The sequence below is a fragment of the Callospermophilus lateralis genome, chromosome 14 (assembly GCF_048772815.1).
Source record: "Callospermophilus lateralis isolate mCalLat2 chromosome 14, mCalLat2.hap1, whole genome shotgun sequence".
Classification (NCBI taxonomy): Eukaryota; Metazoa; Chordata; class Mammalia; order Rodentia; family Sciuridae; genus Callospermophilus; species Callospermophilus lateralis.
In genome coordinates this window covers 30,126,147-30,139,866 of record NC_135318.1, presented here as the reverse complement: position 1 = coordinate 30,139,866, position 13,720 = coordinate 30,126,147, and the positions used below count along the sequence as shown (strand labels likewise).

The following is a 13,720-nucleotide window of genomic DNA, read 5'->3' as shown; positions in this document are numbered from 1 at the left end:
TTAAAAAGCAGCATTGATGTGACATGGGTGATTATTGTAAATGCAGAAGCTCAGTCCACCCCAAACCTGCTGAATTCAAATCTCATTTTAAAGAATGAACATTAAAGGTCTAGAAAACTTGGAGGATGAATAGGAGTTGGCTTAGAAAAGTTAAAGAGAGATAGAGCAAGACAAGTAGAGAGAATCAGCAAATGTAAAGGGTCACAGGCCACCAGATATATACGGCATTGAAGGACTTAAAGGTGTATCAGGGTGGCTTGACTATAGAGATAGAAATAGACAGTAACAGAAGATAAATCTGAGGAGAAAAGCAGAGGCCAGCCAATACACTGCTTGGTAAACTGTGTTAAGGAGTTTGGACCTATTCTGAGAGAAATTAAGAACTCAAAAGAATTTAAGAAGGAGAAATCAGAGAATAGGAGGAAAATCAGAAAAACAGTGTCAGCCAAAAGAAGAAAGCATTTCAATAGAAACCCAAAACTATCAGGAAATCTAGAGAACCAGTTTAATGGAGTATTAAATTTAATTTCCTTTATTTACAAATATTTATTATAGTAATATTCTTTGAATAGTAAATTTCTTAAAAATTTTATTATCTTTGGGGCTGGGGATGTGGCTCAAGTGGTAGCGAGCTCGCCTGGCATGCGTGCGGCCCGGGTTCGATCCTCAGCACCACATACAAAACAAAGATGTTGTGTCCGCTGATAACTAAAAAAATATATATATTAAAATTCTCTCTCTCTCTCTCCCTCTCTCTTAAAAAAATTTATTATCTTTAAATAAATTAAAGAAACCTTCAGAAATTTGGAAATTGTTTTTCAAAGTTGATTGTACTACTTCCTACCATCAGTGTGTGAGTTCCAGTTGTTCCACATGCTCACCAGCACATTATATGATCACTTTAAGAAACTGATTATGGTTTTAATAGACATTTTCTTTCTTAAAGTTCTTTTTAGTAAATAGTTTTGCTAGGTTTTGTCAAGGGTACAAAAATGTAGTAAATGGTTTTTGTTTTATGTATTTTTTTTTCCTGAATTGAATACAGGTCAGTAACCACATCCCTTGGAAAGCTGGTATTGCCAGTGTACCATTTTGTAATATCTGTTCTCACATCCCTAAGAGCAGATATGTAGTTGGTGACCATTTCAGTCTATAGACAGCACTAGCTCTCATTTTCCAGACAAAGATGGATACTGAGTTACACCACCAACAAAATGATTTTATCGAGTGAATTTTTTTTAAAGCATTTATCTCATATGGTTGGTACAGTATTGATTGTGCAATAAATTATTCTTAATCCAATTGGAATTTAGAAGAATCCAGATTAGTATTTTCTCAAAAAATAAAATCTTTAAAGTTGGATAGACTCTCAGGATCTCTTAGGTTCTCTAGAATCTTCTAAATTCCAGAAAAGAGGAAAAATTCTGAGCAATGCATGATTTCCCTCTAATAAAAAAGGAGGACTTGTGAGCCTCCTTTTTTATTAGAGGGAAATTTTTACTTTTGCTATTATTTAAGACCTAGAAATAAGGGGGGAAATACTTGTTTTGTTCACCGTGGTCTGCAAACTATACCTTTTTCATAGGCCTGAGATGGCAAAATATTTGTGAATTCTTCACTTGGCAGAACAGGTTCAGGGATATTGATGGAGCGGAAGGGGCTTCCTTGGGCTTGTTGTGCAGGCGCAGCCTGTGTGCCATGTTCTTCTTTTTGAGTTTTTCTAGGAAAGGGAAACAACCCCAAGGTCACTTTGGTTCTTAGTACTTGATAGATTAGGAGGAAATTCAGTCCAGAACAGCTTAAGAAAATATCCAAATTATTAAGTTGAATTGTATAAATTGCTATTTTTGTAAATTAAAAAGTCCAATACTAGTAATTTGTACAGTTTAACTTAATTCATCACCTAAAACCAAGAAAGACTTCAGATAACTACAAATCACTTCTAAATGTAATTCCTTCACTCTTATTTTTCTGTTACTGGTTCCCTGTCACCAGGATCTATAAAGTTAGCAGTAGTGACTATTTGCTTGGGATGATTCACGTTTGCTTAAGCAAGCAATTCAAAGGTACCTGAAAGCTGTAGATCTTCAACTGAACACCATAATCTATTCTACCTGGTCACACAAATATTATCCCCATATTTCTGTCTTAAATTCAATAACATCAAAAACTTAACAATGAAGATTATGTATGCATAATGGTGAAACTTTACTTGATTCAATTTAGTTGAGACAGTGTTGAATGTCAATTTGCTTTCAATCATATGAGTCAAATAATAGCAGCATTAGAGAAATTTTAGAAAATTAATTTAAAAAGAAAAAAGAAAATCACTGGTGGCCCCACCGTCTTAGCACAACAATTATTATTTAAAAAAAATATCTTTCTGGTTATTTCACATATTTTTACTGTTGTAATCAACATATACATGCCATTTCATATCATTTTCATTTCATATCATATTATATTAAATGAATTTTTATATTTAATAGTTATCATTCATTTTTATATTAACCAACTTTTCTGGCTGTATACCTGCCATCATATGCTGACTGGCAGAGCTCAGTGGTCAGCTAGCTTTATTATTAATAGAGGGCAAGGTACTCTCAATGCCTTTCTATAAGCTCTTGCTATGAGTTTGCCTTTAGTAAATATTTTTTTAATATTTTTATTTTATTTTTATGTGGTGCTGAGGATTGAACCCAGTGCTTCATGCAGGGTAGGTGAGCGTTCTACCTCTGAGCCACAACCCCAGCTCCTGGTAAATATTTTTAAAGAAGAATTTAATTTCCTTTATTTACAAATATTTATTTTAGTAATATTCTTTGTATAGTAAATTTCTTAAAAATTTTATTATCTTTAAATAAATTAAAGAAACCTTCAGAAATTTGGAAATTGTTTTCCAAAGATGATTGTACTACTTCCTACCATCAGTGTGTGAGTTCCAGTTGTTCTACATGCTCACCAGCACATTATATGATCACTTTAAGAAACTGATTGTGGTTTTAATAGGCATTTTCTTTCTTAAAGTTCTTTTTAGTAAATAGCTTAAAAATACTCACTTGGCTTTAACTTTTCGAGATTCTCTTCTCTTCTCCTGTTGAAGCTGTTCAATTTTCTGTTGCATTTCTTCTTGTTTGGAAGTGATAGCCTGGATCATTGACATGGCATTGCTCAGCTCTTCCTAAAAAATAAGCATTGCTATATTTCAAACTGGTATGTAGGGTAAAAGCATAGAACATAATATGTAGCACTCCATAAGTTTTTAGTACATACTTATTGAATGAATGAATATAAGATAAAAAATTTTACTTCTATTGTGGCCCCTGATTTTGACACAGAGCTCCAAAAAGAAAAACAGGAAATAGATATTTTTTTCATGATAACTAGTGAGTGGCTCAGAAAGAAAATCTTTTTTGTTTGTTTGTTTTGGTTTAGGTTGTTTGTTTATTTGTTTGTTTTTGGTACCAAGGATTGAACCCATATGTGCTTAACAATTGAGCCACATCCCCAAACCTTTTTATTTTGAGACAGGGTCTTGTCAGGTAGCTTAGGGCCTCATTGAGTTGCTGAGGCTGGCTTTGTATTCACAATCCTCCTGCCTCAGTCTCCCCGGTTGATGGGATCACAGATATGCGCCACCATGCACCAGGAGGAAAATTCTTATATCTGGCTGCTATGGGAAAAGCACCAACATCCTCTTTTCAGCTGGAAAACAAAAGATGCACCTACCTTGAAATAGTTTAATGAATTCTTCATCTCAGTAACTTTTTCTTCCATGGAACACCTACAGCTCTTAACCTTTTCTTCCAAAGCATATTCTCCATGTTGGATTCTTGACAGTTCCTGCATTGCTTCTGTGAATCCAGTTTTCAGTTCAGAGGCTAAGGCCTGCAACTAAATAATGCATGAAAAATAAACTCAATTTGCTGTAAATTATTATAAATGGCACCACTGGCTCCTTGAATTCTTCCTCTTCTTGTTCTTTTTTTTTTTTTTTTTTCTTTTCTCAAGAAACCAGGCTCTTGATCTAGTGATATTGCTCAGTTGGTAGAGTGCTTGCCTGGCATGTACAAGGCCCTTGGTTCAATCCCAAGCACTACACAAAAGAGAGAGAGAGAGAGAGAGAGAGAGAGAGAGAGAGAGAGAGAGAAACCAGGCTCTTGACAATCTACAGACTTCATTTACTAAATTTGGACAACTTAAGGGAAACTTGGCCCCATTTGTCTTCTTTATACAGAATATGTTGAAGCTTGGCAATAAAACAATCAATTAAATTTATGCATGCCCCTGCAAACTACTTTCATTTCACAGCTTTTGATTAAAATGCAGTCTACTTAAAAAGCCATGTAAGTATGTGAAAAAGACAATCTTAATACAGCAACTCTGAATTCTGTGAAAGAACGGATAGGTCACATTCCTCTTGGTTATTAAGAGATGATAAAGAAATTCAGGGTTGTTTTTTTTTTCCTTAAAAAGTTAAATAATAAGAACAATAATACCTAGAAATAATGATAATTTCTTTGAAAGAGAAAAAGAAGTGTCTGTCTTTCTTTCTTTCTTTCTTTCTTTCTTTCTTTCTTTCTTTCTTTCTTTCTTTCTTTCTTTCTTATCTTGGGCATTTTCCATGACAACAGGCTTTAATCCGTAAGGAAGGCATAGAAGTATCTGTAATGGCAGAAGTGTGGCATGTTGATGGTGATGTGAATCATCTTCAGCAGTCCAGTCTGTCGAAGGACTGCCCACATTGGACTTCTATTTTCAAGTTCCCCACCGTGGTGAGGTAATAATTTCAGAATTAGGTTGGGTACAAATCCTAGCTCTCTCCTAGAGAGCTCTTTTGCAGCAGTTTCCTTATCTTTAAGATAATTATAATAATGTTTATTTCACAGGGATATTTTGAAAATTAAATGAGTAAATGTGGGTAAGGCACCTACTATGTCATATGCTTAGTACACAGGTATTTTTAAAAATTAATTATTTCCTCTTTATGTGACAAATCAAAAAGTTAAATACAAACAGAAAAGTGGAGAAAATGGAGCACTTCTAAAGGTCCGGTTTTATTTTCTGAACAATGAAAAATGAATTTTCAACAAACAATAAATTAAGATAATATAGGATAGCAAGACAACAACATTACTTTCTTGATACATATGACCTTATACCCAGCTAGGTAGAGGAGTTCTTAACTTCACATCTTTCTTCAAGACATAATGGTCTGGAAGGTTTTTTCTATAATTTAAAATATCCACCAAGAAAGTGTCTTCATATGTGTACTTCTATATATTTTCAGAATCAAGTCATCCAAATGGTTTCAATTTGAATCAACACATTCTACTATAAAACGAATCAGTATCCTACCCTGTGTTTTAAAAACCAGTATTTGTTGTTATTGTTGTTGTTTAAATGTGTTTCACAAATGGTCTCTTTCTAGGACTGGAAATAGGGAAAAATAAGAAGAAAAGAAATCATTTTTAGAAAAAAAAATCAGAACTTATTAAGTGTTTAGGGCTCAAAGACTTAGAAACAACATGAGCAATCTGAGTCTGATTCCAAAAATTTTTAATTAAAACTAATCTTTATGATTGATCTTAGCATGTGTACTAAACCATTATGATGGATTAAATCAACTACTTTCTGATCTGTTAATTTTTATCATATAAACTCATCTTCTGTGAGTAAAATAAAATTGATTGCTATATAAACGTCAGAGCAAAAAGTATGCAAGTTTTAAAACTGAAAGAAGAAAATCTTAGGTTTCCTACTTGAATCAAACAAAAGGGGGGAACCACTATCCCAATAGAAATAGGTTTCATTATCACTGCTCCTATAAGTGGATATGTGGAGTTTTTCTGGAAGCCAAAAGGCAACAGCAGAGTCTTAGGGAAAAAGATTTTTCTCACTTGTAGAAACTCAGCTCTAAAGTAATGTAAAACCATTGGAAGGTTCCTAACAACCAGATCATAAAGGGACTCTGGGAATGCTAAAACTGTTCTGAGTGTCAGTCTACTTCCTCCCTTTATTTCTTCCAGAAAAGTAACACTACTACTTTATAAACAGCTTCACAACCAGTGACAAGCCAAGAAGGGGATGCCATTGTGGGCATAATCACACACCTGAGACAGCACAGGGCTCTTACTATCTTTAGCTGGGACAGATTGGTTGTTCATACCAACCTGACCATTCACAGGCTTGGGAATAAAAAGGAACCAGAAGATGAGTGTCTGAACATCTTTTCTCTGCTCTCTCTTCAACATTCTCATCTGACAGCCCACTGCCCACCCCAAGGATTAGAAACAGGTGTCTACCTTGTTCTCCAGCGAATTGAACACGGTCCTCATCCCGTTGATTTTTTCATGAAGCTGCTCTAGAGAGGTTATGATCCCTCCATTCTGCCGCTGGGGGCGGGCTCCCACTGGAGGTAGGTTCAGGGAAGACTTGAACTTCAAAGCCTAGGGTTCCACAGAGGGCAGCTTAGGCTCAAAGAAATGGGGGAGAGGAGTCGGAATTCCTCCTATTTCCTGCTGTTAATTTCTGCTCCTCAATTTTCTTTCCCTTCTTGGCTTCTGAACTCTTCTGAAGATGATTTTTAATCAGTGTCTTCCAATTTGGTTTCCACCAAAGATCTGTCAGGCCTCAAACTAAATTCCTCATGAATTCCAGCTTGTTTTGTTTTGTTTTTACATAAACTTCCCATTCCTTTCTGCCACATGACCAAGGTCAGGAGGCTACCAAGAGGTAAATTCAAGAGACTGTGCCTATGCCTTGGGAACTCTGCAAAGTCCTAACGTCAAGGTTTAGGAAAACTCCACAAGGCATGTCAAATTCCTACCACACTGGACTTCACAAGGGCAAAAGGTCATGTGTTTTGGAGTAGCACATAATGGCAAGGATGCTGGGGTGGTTGCTTTGGTTTCCCCCTGAACCAGAGTCACTGCAGAAGAAACTTGTTCTCTCTGCCAACTTCCATCTTCCAATTTTATTTAGGCCTCTTTATTGATCCCCCAGAAATGCAATGATTTAAAGCACTAAGTGGATAGTAAGTAATTTGAACATCAACAGCAATTTCCTAGTCTATGGCTCTACTCTCCTGCAGAAATCATCCTTTCATGACGACGCTGATGCTGAGGCGAAGGCTGCTGTGTTAGAAAGTTGTCTTATTCATCCCTGGGTACACTACAGGCCTAGAAGAGTTTAACTTCTCTGGGGTTAGAACATTCCTCAATGGCAAAAACAAAAACATCAACAACAAAAAAAAACCCTGAGGCTCAGCCAAGACTTACAAATCCTAGAAAAAGTTCAATGGCAGTTTGGATGATGAAACCTATTACTGTAGGACTGGTTCCCATAATTTTTCAGTTAGAGGTCCTTTCGGTACCTAAGTTATTTTCTTCAATTATTTTAATTATAGAGAAAAAGAAGAAAAATAAGAATCACCCTAAATCTCATCATTTCAATTTATTCATTTTTTTCCATTTCATTATATGTATAGAAATACAGACATTTATATGGTTGAGATCACACTAGAGATATCTTCCCCTCTTTTTTTTTGCCCTTTGATTCTCATATGCCCTCTCCCATAGCCTTCAAAATGTTTTCTATATGTCTAGTTTTTAATGGCTACATCCTATTTTATCATATAAAATATGCCAGAGTTTACCTATTCATTTACTCTTGGTAAAAATTTATTTGTTATTTTTTAAGATTATAAATAATGCTGTCATATCCTGCTTTTTATTTAAAGCTTTGCATATATTTTGTTTATATTGCCAATAGGATAAATTCTGAAATATGAAATTACTATGAGTCAAAGATAGTAAGATCTGACCCAAAGGGAAAAATCTACTACATTATAGGGAGGCAAATATTCAATTAATTAATAGTTCTATAAAATATATTTGGCCAGTGGGTTTGAAAATTTATAATATTATGGTTGCATATTCTTGGAAGCAATCGTATGGGACATAAGGTCCTAAATTTGTGGATTTAGGAAACTGTGTCTTGTATAATAAGATATATGAAGTGTAAACAATAGAATTGGAGGAAGCCACAATGTTTACATTCCTAAAACTACAAGTGAGCCAAAAAAACCAAAAAAACACCCTTGGAGTACCAGTCATTGGTGTGAGGGTTGGCTGGAATTAAATTTTGCAGTTACCACACCAACCCCCTTTTTGTTTTAATGAACTATAATTTGAAAAAATCCATATGCAAAATGAAGTCATCAGGGATGAAACACCATCACCTGAATCTGGAGAAGAGATCTCATTCAATGACTTTGAAAGGTATATGTGCCAGGAATTCAGGATGAGAGAAAAAATACAGTTGGGATGGAATAAAGGAGAATATCCTGAGCCTAAAAACCCAACGGGTAATTGTATATTCACACTGATTGATGTTCTGGAGGTAATTCTACCTGGAATGCACTGGGAGACAGTAGTACTCATTTTCCTTTTGACTTCTGGGACCTGATGTGGATTACTGTATCTTACTGTCACCAAGGAGGTCAAATCTATCCAATAGTTATAGGACAGGGAGCCAGTGATGGATTGAACATTTGAACACATTTCCTGCATTTTAACTAATAATTTTTCTTAAAGTTTCTACCAATTTATACACGAGAACTAAATATTATCTTATTATTTGCTAAAGTAGATAATCAAAAAATAATGCTTCTTATTTTAATCATTACTTTTTTGAGCGTCAACTTTTTCTTGTTTATTAACTAAGCTATCTATAACTTTACTTTGGAAAATTATTTGTTTTCTTTGCCCATTTTCTATTTGGGTCTTGGAATAATCCATTTTCATGAGCTATTTCTATATCATTAAGCTTTTGCAATAGTTGTTGAAAGCATTTAGTTATTTGTTTTTTAATTTGTTTAAGATGTTTTTATGTTGACAAAGTTGTAAATTAAGATGTGAATAAACTCTCAAACCCTTTTTTTGTGATTTCTGTCAACTTTTTTTAACATAAAAAGACACTTACATACAGAAACAAAATACTTATTTTAAAACTTTTGATTTGGTTTTTATACTTAAACTTTTTGACAAACCTTTTGGAGATTGTTTTGATTAGAGTATGAAGTGAGGATCTCTTCTTTTTTTCCCCAAAGAATCAGGTTTCCCAACACTGACACCAGACAATGACTACATCAGATCTTTTGTCTCAAAGCAATATACACATCTTGCATATATTCATTAATTCATTTATTCAACTAATATTTATCGAATATGCATTATATCCCAAGCACTGTGCTTTATGCTGAGAATACACAAAGAGCAAAATGGACTAAATCCCTGCCCTTAGAGCTTACATTCTAGATGAGGAGACAGACAATTTTTAAAAAGAAAGTTACTACATCCGATAATGTCAAGAAGGGAAGAGATCTATCAAGAAAATAAAATATGGAGATACAGAATTGCTGAAATTTCATATTTTGCTTCAGATAGTTTCCCTTGTAATAAGTATTCTCTTATAGATAACTCCTTCCCACATCCCTCTTTCCTCTTCTTCTTTACTTCTTTTTGGTTAAAAGTTGCTTGTAGTAAACAGACTTAGGAAAAGTTCTTTTAAAACAAGGATGGGATTATAATAGTGTCACAGGGGTCACCTAGACCAACTTCACTTTTACTGCTTTGTATATTCCACTGTGAACAGATGTATTTGGGTTTGTGATATGATAAGCTAATGAGGCCACCCCCATCGCAGCTATATTTAGCCAATATCCAGGGAATGACCTACATAAAATCTATAATAGACTTTAAATCATACCTGAGTTTAAAGAGGTACTCACACTGATTCAAATGCCATACACAGGTCAGATGAGAAGTGGGCAAGGAAAGCATTTAGAGAGAGGCCTTGGATCAGTGAGGCACCAAATCAACACCAAGTGAAGACCAACTCTGCTTCTTGGCCTTCGTTTGAACTGGTCTCGCTGCCTACTTAGCCTTCTCATATCCACTTGTCAAATGACCAACTTGTCCTTAAATGCCTACCTCAAATCATTTAGTCTACACTAATTCATCTCTCCCTGTAGTTTTAATCAGTGCCTCCACTGTAATCTTTTCAAAAACTTTCCTTGCAAGAACTATCTAGCATATGTGTTTTCTAGGTTGTAGACACTTAAAAATCAATGAGAATGTTTTATCTGTTTAACCTCCCATTAGACTAAATAGTAGACTTTGCACATAGTAACTACTCAGTAAATATAAATTAAATTAAAGGCTGCTTTCTCTACAATTTCCCAGGACTGATTTAAGTCTAGAAACAATATGTTTAAAAATATTTTCATAATCCTGTTCTGGTTTGCCTCAGTGGTCCCATACCATTTGAACTCTTGCATGATATTTCTGGGTACTAGTTGCTATTTTCACTCTTGCTGTCACTTAAACTCAACCAATTTAAAACTATTTCTCCTAAACTATCTGTTCCTCTGGACTCCAATTCTTCATCTTGAAAGACAACTCCTTTTCCTGGTTACCAGGGCTTAAAACCAGCTTAAAAAGGACTTTTCTCTCAACCTCTGCTAAGATCTGTCAATACCTAGTCTTTCTCATGTATTCCAGATAATACTGTCTTAAGCCTAGAGAGGAACATGGATTTCCCTAGCCTTATATATTCTAAATTATGTCAGAATAAATTTCCGTGATTTTTAAAGATAGAAATTTTCTTCAATTTTACAGTTTGAAAGATAGAAGCCAAATAAATTCCGTTGACAGAGCCAAAGCACCTGATGTCACTCTTGCTGAAAAGATGTTTTGCAGACTTTTTTTTCTAGTTGTTAATGGACTTTATTTTATATACAGTGCTGAGAATCAAACCCAGTGCCTCACACCTACTAGGCAAGCACTCTACCACTGAGTTACAACCCCAGTTCTCTTTTGCAGATTTTTTATCTTCTTTGTAAATCAAATTGTTCCCATTGTTTTAAAAAAAGCTTAAAATTTTTCTACCACCATATTTGAACACTTGCAATGATAGCTCCTTTCAATTCTCAGTTCTTTCTGCTAAAATAGGGAACTATTTAGCAGAAAAGAACTTAGGGAGCTTGCTTGTTCCTCCTCTCTGATGAAACTGTTATATTGTATGATGTAAGGGCCAATGTGACTGTAGCATCAGGTGAGAAAAGCAGAGCTGAGATGGGATAGTAGTGCTACATTTTATAAACTGAATAATTTGTCCTACAATAATTGCTTCTCTCAAATGTACAATGTGAGAGGCCCTCTGCCCTGTCTATCTCAATCTTGTGAAGAGAACAAATGTACGTGGAAGCACTTGTGAGTGCCAAAAATCTCTGCATGCAACCGACAGTCACCACTGTCACATGTGGGAGCATTTAAAACAATCTATTTGTCTTTACCTGGTAAATCTGTGTGGAAGGACTATTCACCGGCATATGTTCATTCTCTCCTGTAGAAAGAAAAAGCTTTGTTTAATCAAAACAACTTGTTTTGTCCTTATCCTATCTCATAAATATATACAGGGAATAGAGATCCTACAGAATTCTCTATATATAACTCCATAACATTGATTCGAGAACAAAAAATAAGCTGGATATAACTGGTTTTTCTGTTTACATCCCAACAAACAAACCAAATCTATTTAATAGAAATCTTGTAGAAGAAAACCATATTCTACCACAGTGGGGAAGTTTTTGGCCAAACTGAATATTTAGTGATCTTTAAATAGAAAAGAAGGAATGCACAAGAAGTGTCTCCCTCATATTCTTGAGCTGACTGAAGTTTACTTGAGGGGGTGGTTCTAATGCCAAGAAGGCTGTTCTTCCTGTCCATGAAGGTACCAGTCCAGTTGTCATTTACTAGTTTCAGGACAACTATATAAATGTCCCTTGCTTCTCCTACCTCTGATCCTTGCCATACTTCTGAACTCTGCCCTCCTATCATTGCCAAAATTAGCAAAGAGAATCTCACTCTCTTGCATGGTAAGAGGGCTAATAGAAGGAAATTGTCAATGAAAAGGTCTGTGAAGAATATAGGTGGAAATAGAACAGTATTATCAATAGTGGAGACTGGGAAATACAGGGCAAAAAAAAAAATAGAGGGGGAAGGCATGAGTTGCAAAAATAATTTACAACCTACAGAGGATAAACATTGGCCTACATTGTACCTTCCAGAACCACATGGGTTCTCCCTGAAGATAAGGCAAGACAACCCATGTGACACATTTAGCTCCTTGATCATCTGTTTGGCTAATGTTCTGTTGTGTTAAATATATATATGAATTGAGCAGTTGATAGATGAAACCTCTGGTTGCAGACATTTGGTTGCCTGAATATGCATATTGTTCTCCCGAGATGTGCAAAACATTAAGTTCATAAATAATATGTAACTCAATACACAGTTCATGTGAAATCCAGATATTTTAAGATTACCAAAAACTCCCAATATAATCTTGAGTAAGAATTTTTTAGTCCATTTTATACTATGACCCAACAGCCTGGCATAACAGCAAGAATCAAGACTTGGGAACACAGACCAGAATCCCAGACCTAGCCTCGACATTTTGTAGTTGCAGCCTGACTTCTCCATGACTGTTTCCTCATCCATAAATTGGAGATTGTAACAGAAACTTCTGTGTGGTTGCTCCTAAATGGTAAAGATGAAAAGGGAAAACTCAAGCTGGACACCACAAGTGTCTGTAATCCCAGCAACTCAGGAGACTGAGGCAAGAAGATCACAAGTTTGAGGCCAGCCTCAGCAACTTAGCTAGACCCTGTCTCAAAATAAAAAAAAAAAAAAAAATGAAAAAGGGCTGGGATGAAGCTCGATGATAGAGTGCTCTTGGGTTCAATCATCAGTACTAAGAAAAAGAAAAAGAAAAGAGAAAGTTCTTGTGCTTCCAGGCTAGCTAAGAAGGGGTTGGATTATCTGTATGTTGTCCTCACTGAGCATGTTGTTCTGAGGCAGTCCTAAGGGTACTACTGAAAAAAATAATAATAAGATAACAAATTAAGCCAAATTTTATATAGATGACATTTCCTATTTGCCAGCAAGTCTACAATCTTCATGGTCATTATATGATGACAGGGAAATGATGTTTGGTTTTTAGGGTTTTTTTTTTTTTTTCAGTTCTGGGGATTGAACTCAGGGATGCTTTACCTCTGAGTCATATCCCCAGACCTTTTGATTATTCTTAAATTTTGAGACAGGGTGTTTCTTAGTTGCTAAAGGTCTTAATAAATCACTGAGATTGCTCTTGAACTTGAAATTCTCCTGCCTCAGGCTTCTAAGTCCCTGGGAGTACAGGTGTGTGCCACCGCGCCCAACTGGGAAACAAGGTTTTGAGAGAGTAGTAAGACAAGACTAAAACCTACATTTATTGAATCCTGAGCTCTAAAGCAAGACGTGGGGAAATCTGACCTTGCTTTGTTTTGGTTTTTTCCATGGTGCCTGTTACTTCTCTCCTCCAGCTTATTCTTCAACATTGCATCATCATTGTCCTGATCAGGCCACCTCCCCTTCCCTGCACCTGTGGATTGAAATAAAGAATAGGGATAGCAGGAAGAACTAATGAAGAAACCCAACTCGCTTTATGTGTTAACATGAAAAAAAAATTGAACACATCTTGAGGTTTACATAATTTTAGAAGAATAAAAATATTAAATTGAATAAATATGTAGCTTAAAACTTAAAGGGAGATAATCATTTTTAAGTATGAAATTCATTGCTCAAAAATTATGGTGGCTTTTAATTTGCTACAT

The 13,720-nt window shown here is 35.3% G+C and overlaps 1 protein-coding gene across 1 annotated transcript in view; it reads right to left on the bottom strand.

Moving 5' to 3' along the window:
• The window catches only part of Arhgef33 (Rho guanine nucleotide exchange factor 33), a 46,524-nt gene extending 33,120 nt beyond the window's left edge, over positions 1-13,404 (bottom strand). The window contains exons 1-5 of the mRNA XM_076833519.2: positions 13,380-13,404; positions 11,360-11,409; positions 3,730-3,894; positions 3,060-3,181; positions 1,575-1,720 (exon numbers count right to left, since the gene is read on the bottom strand). Coding sequence (XP_076689634.1) covers positions 1,575-1,720; positions 3,060-3,181; positions 3,730-3,894; positions 11,360-11,409; positions 13,380-13,404 — 508 coding nt within the window. The remainder of the gene's footprint in view (positions 1-1,574; positions 1,721-3,059; positions 3,182-3,729; positions 3,895-11,359; positions 11,410-13,379) is intronic.
• Between the last annotated feature and the right edge of the window lie 316 nt (positions 13,405-13,720).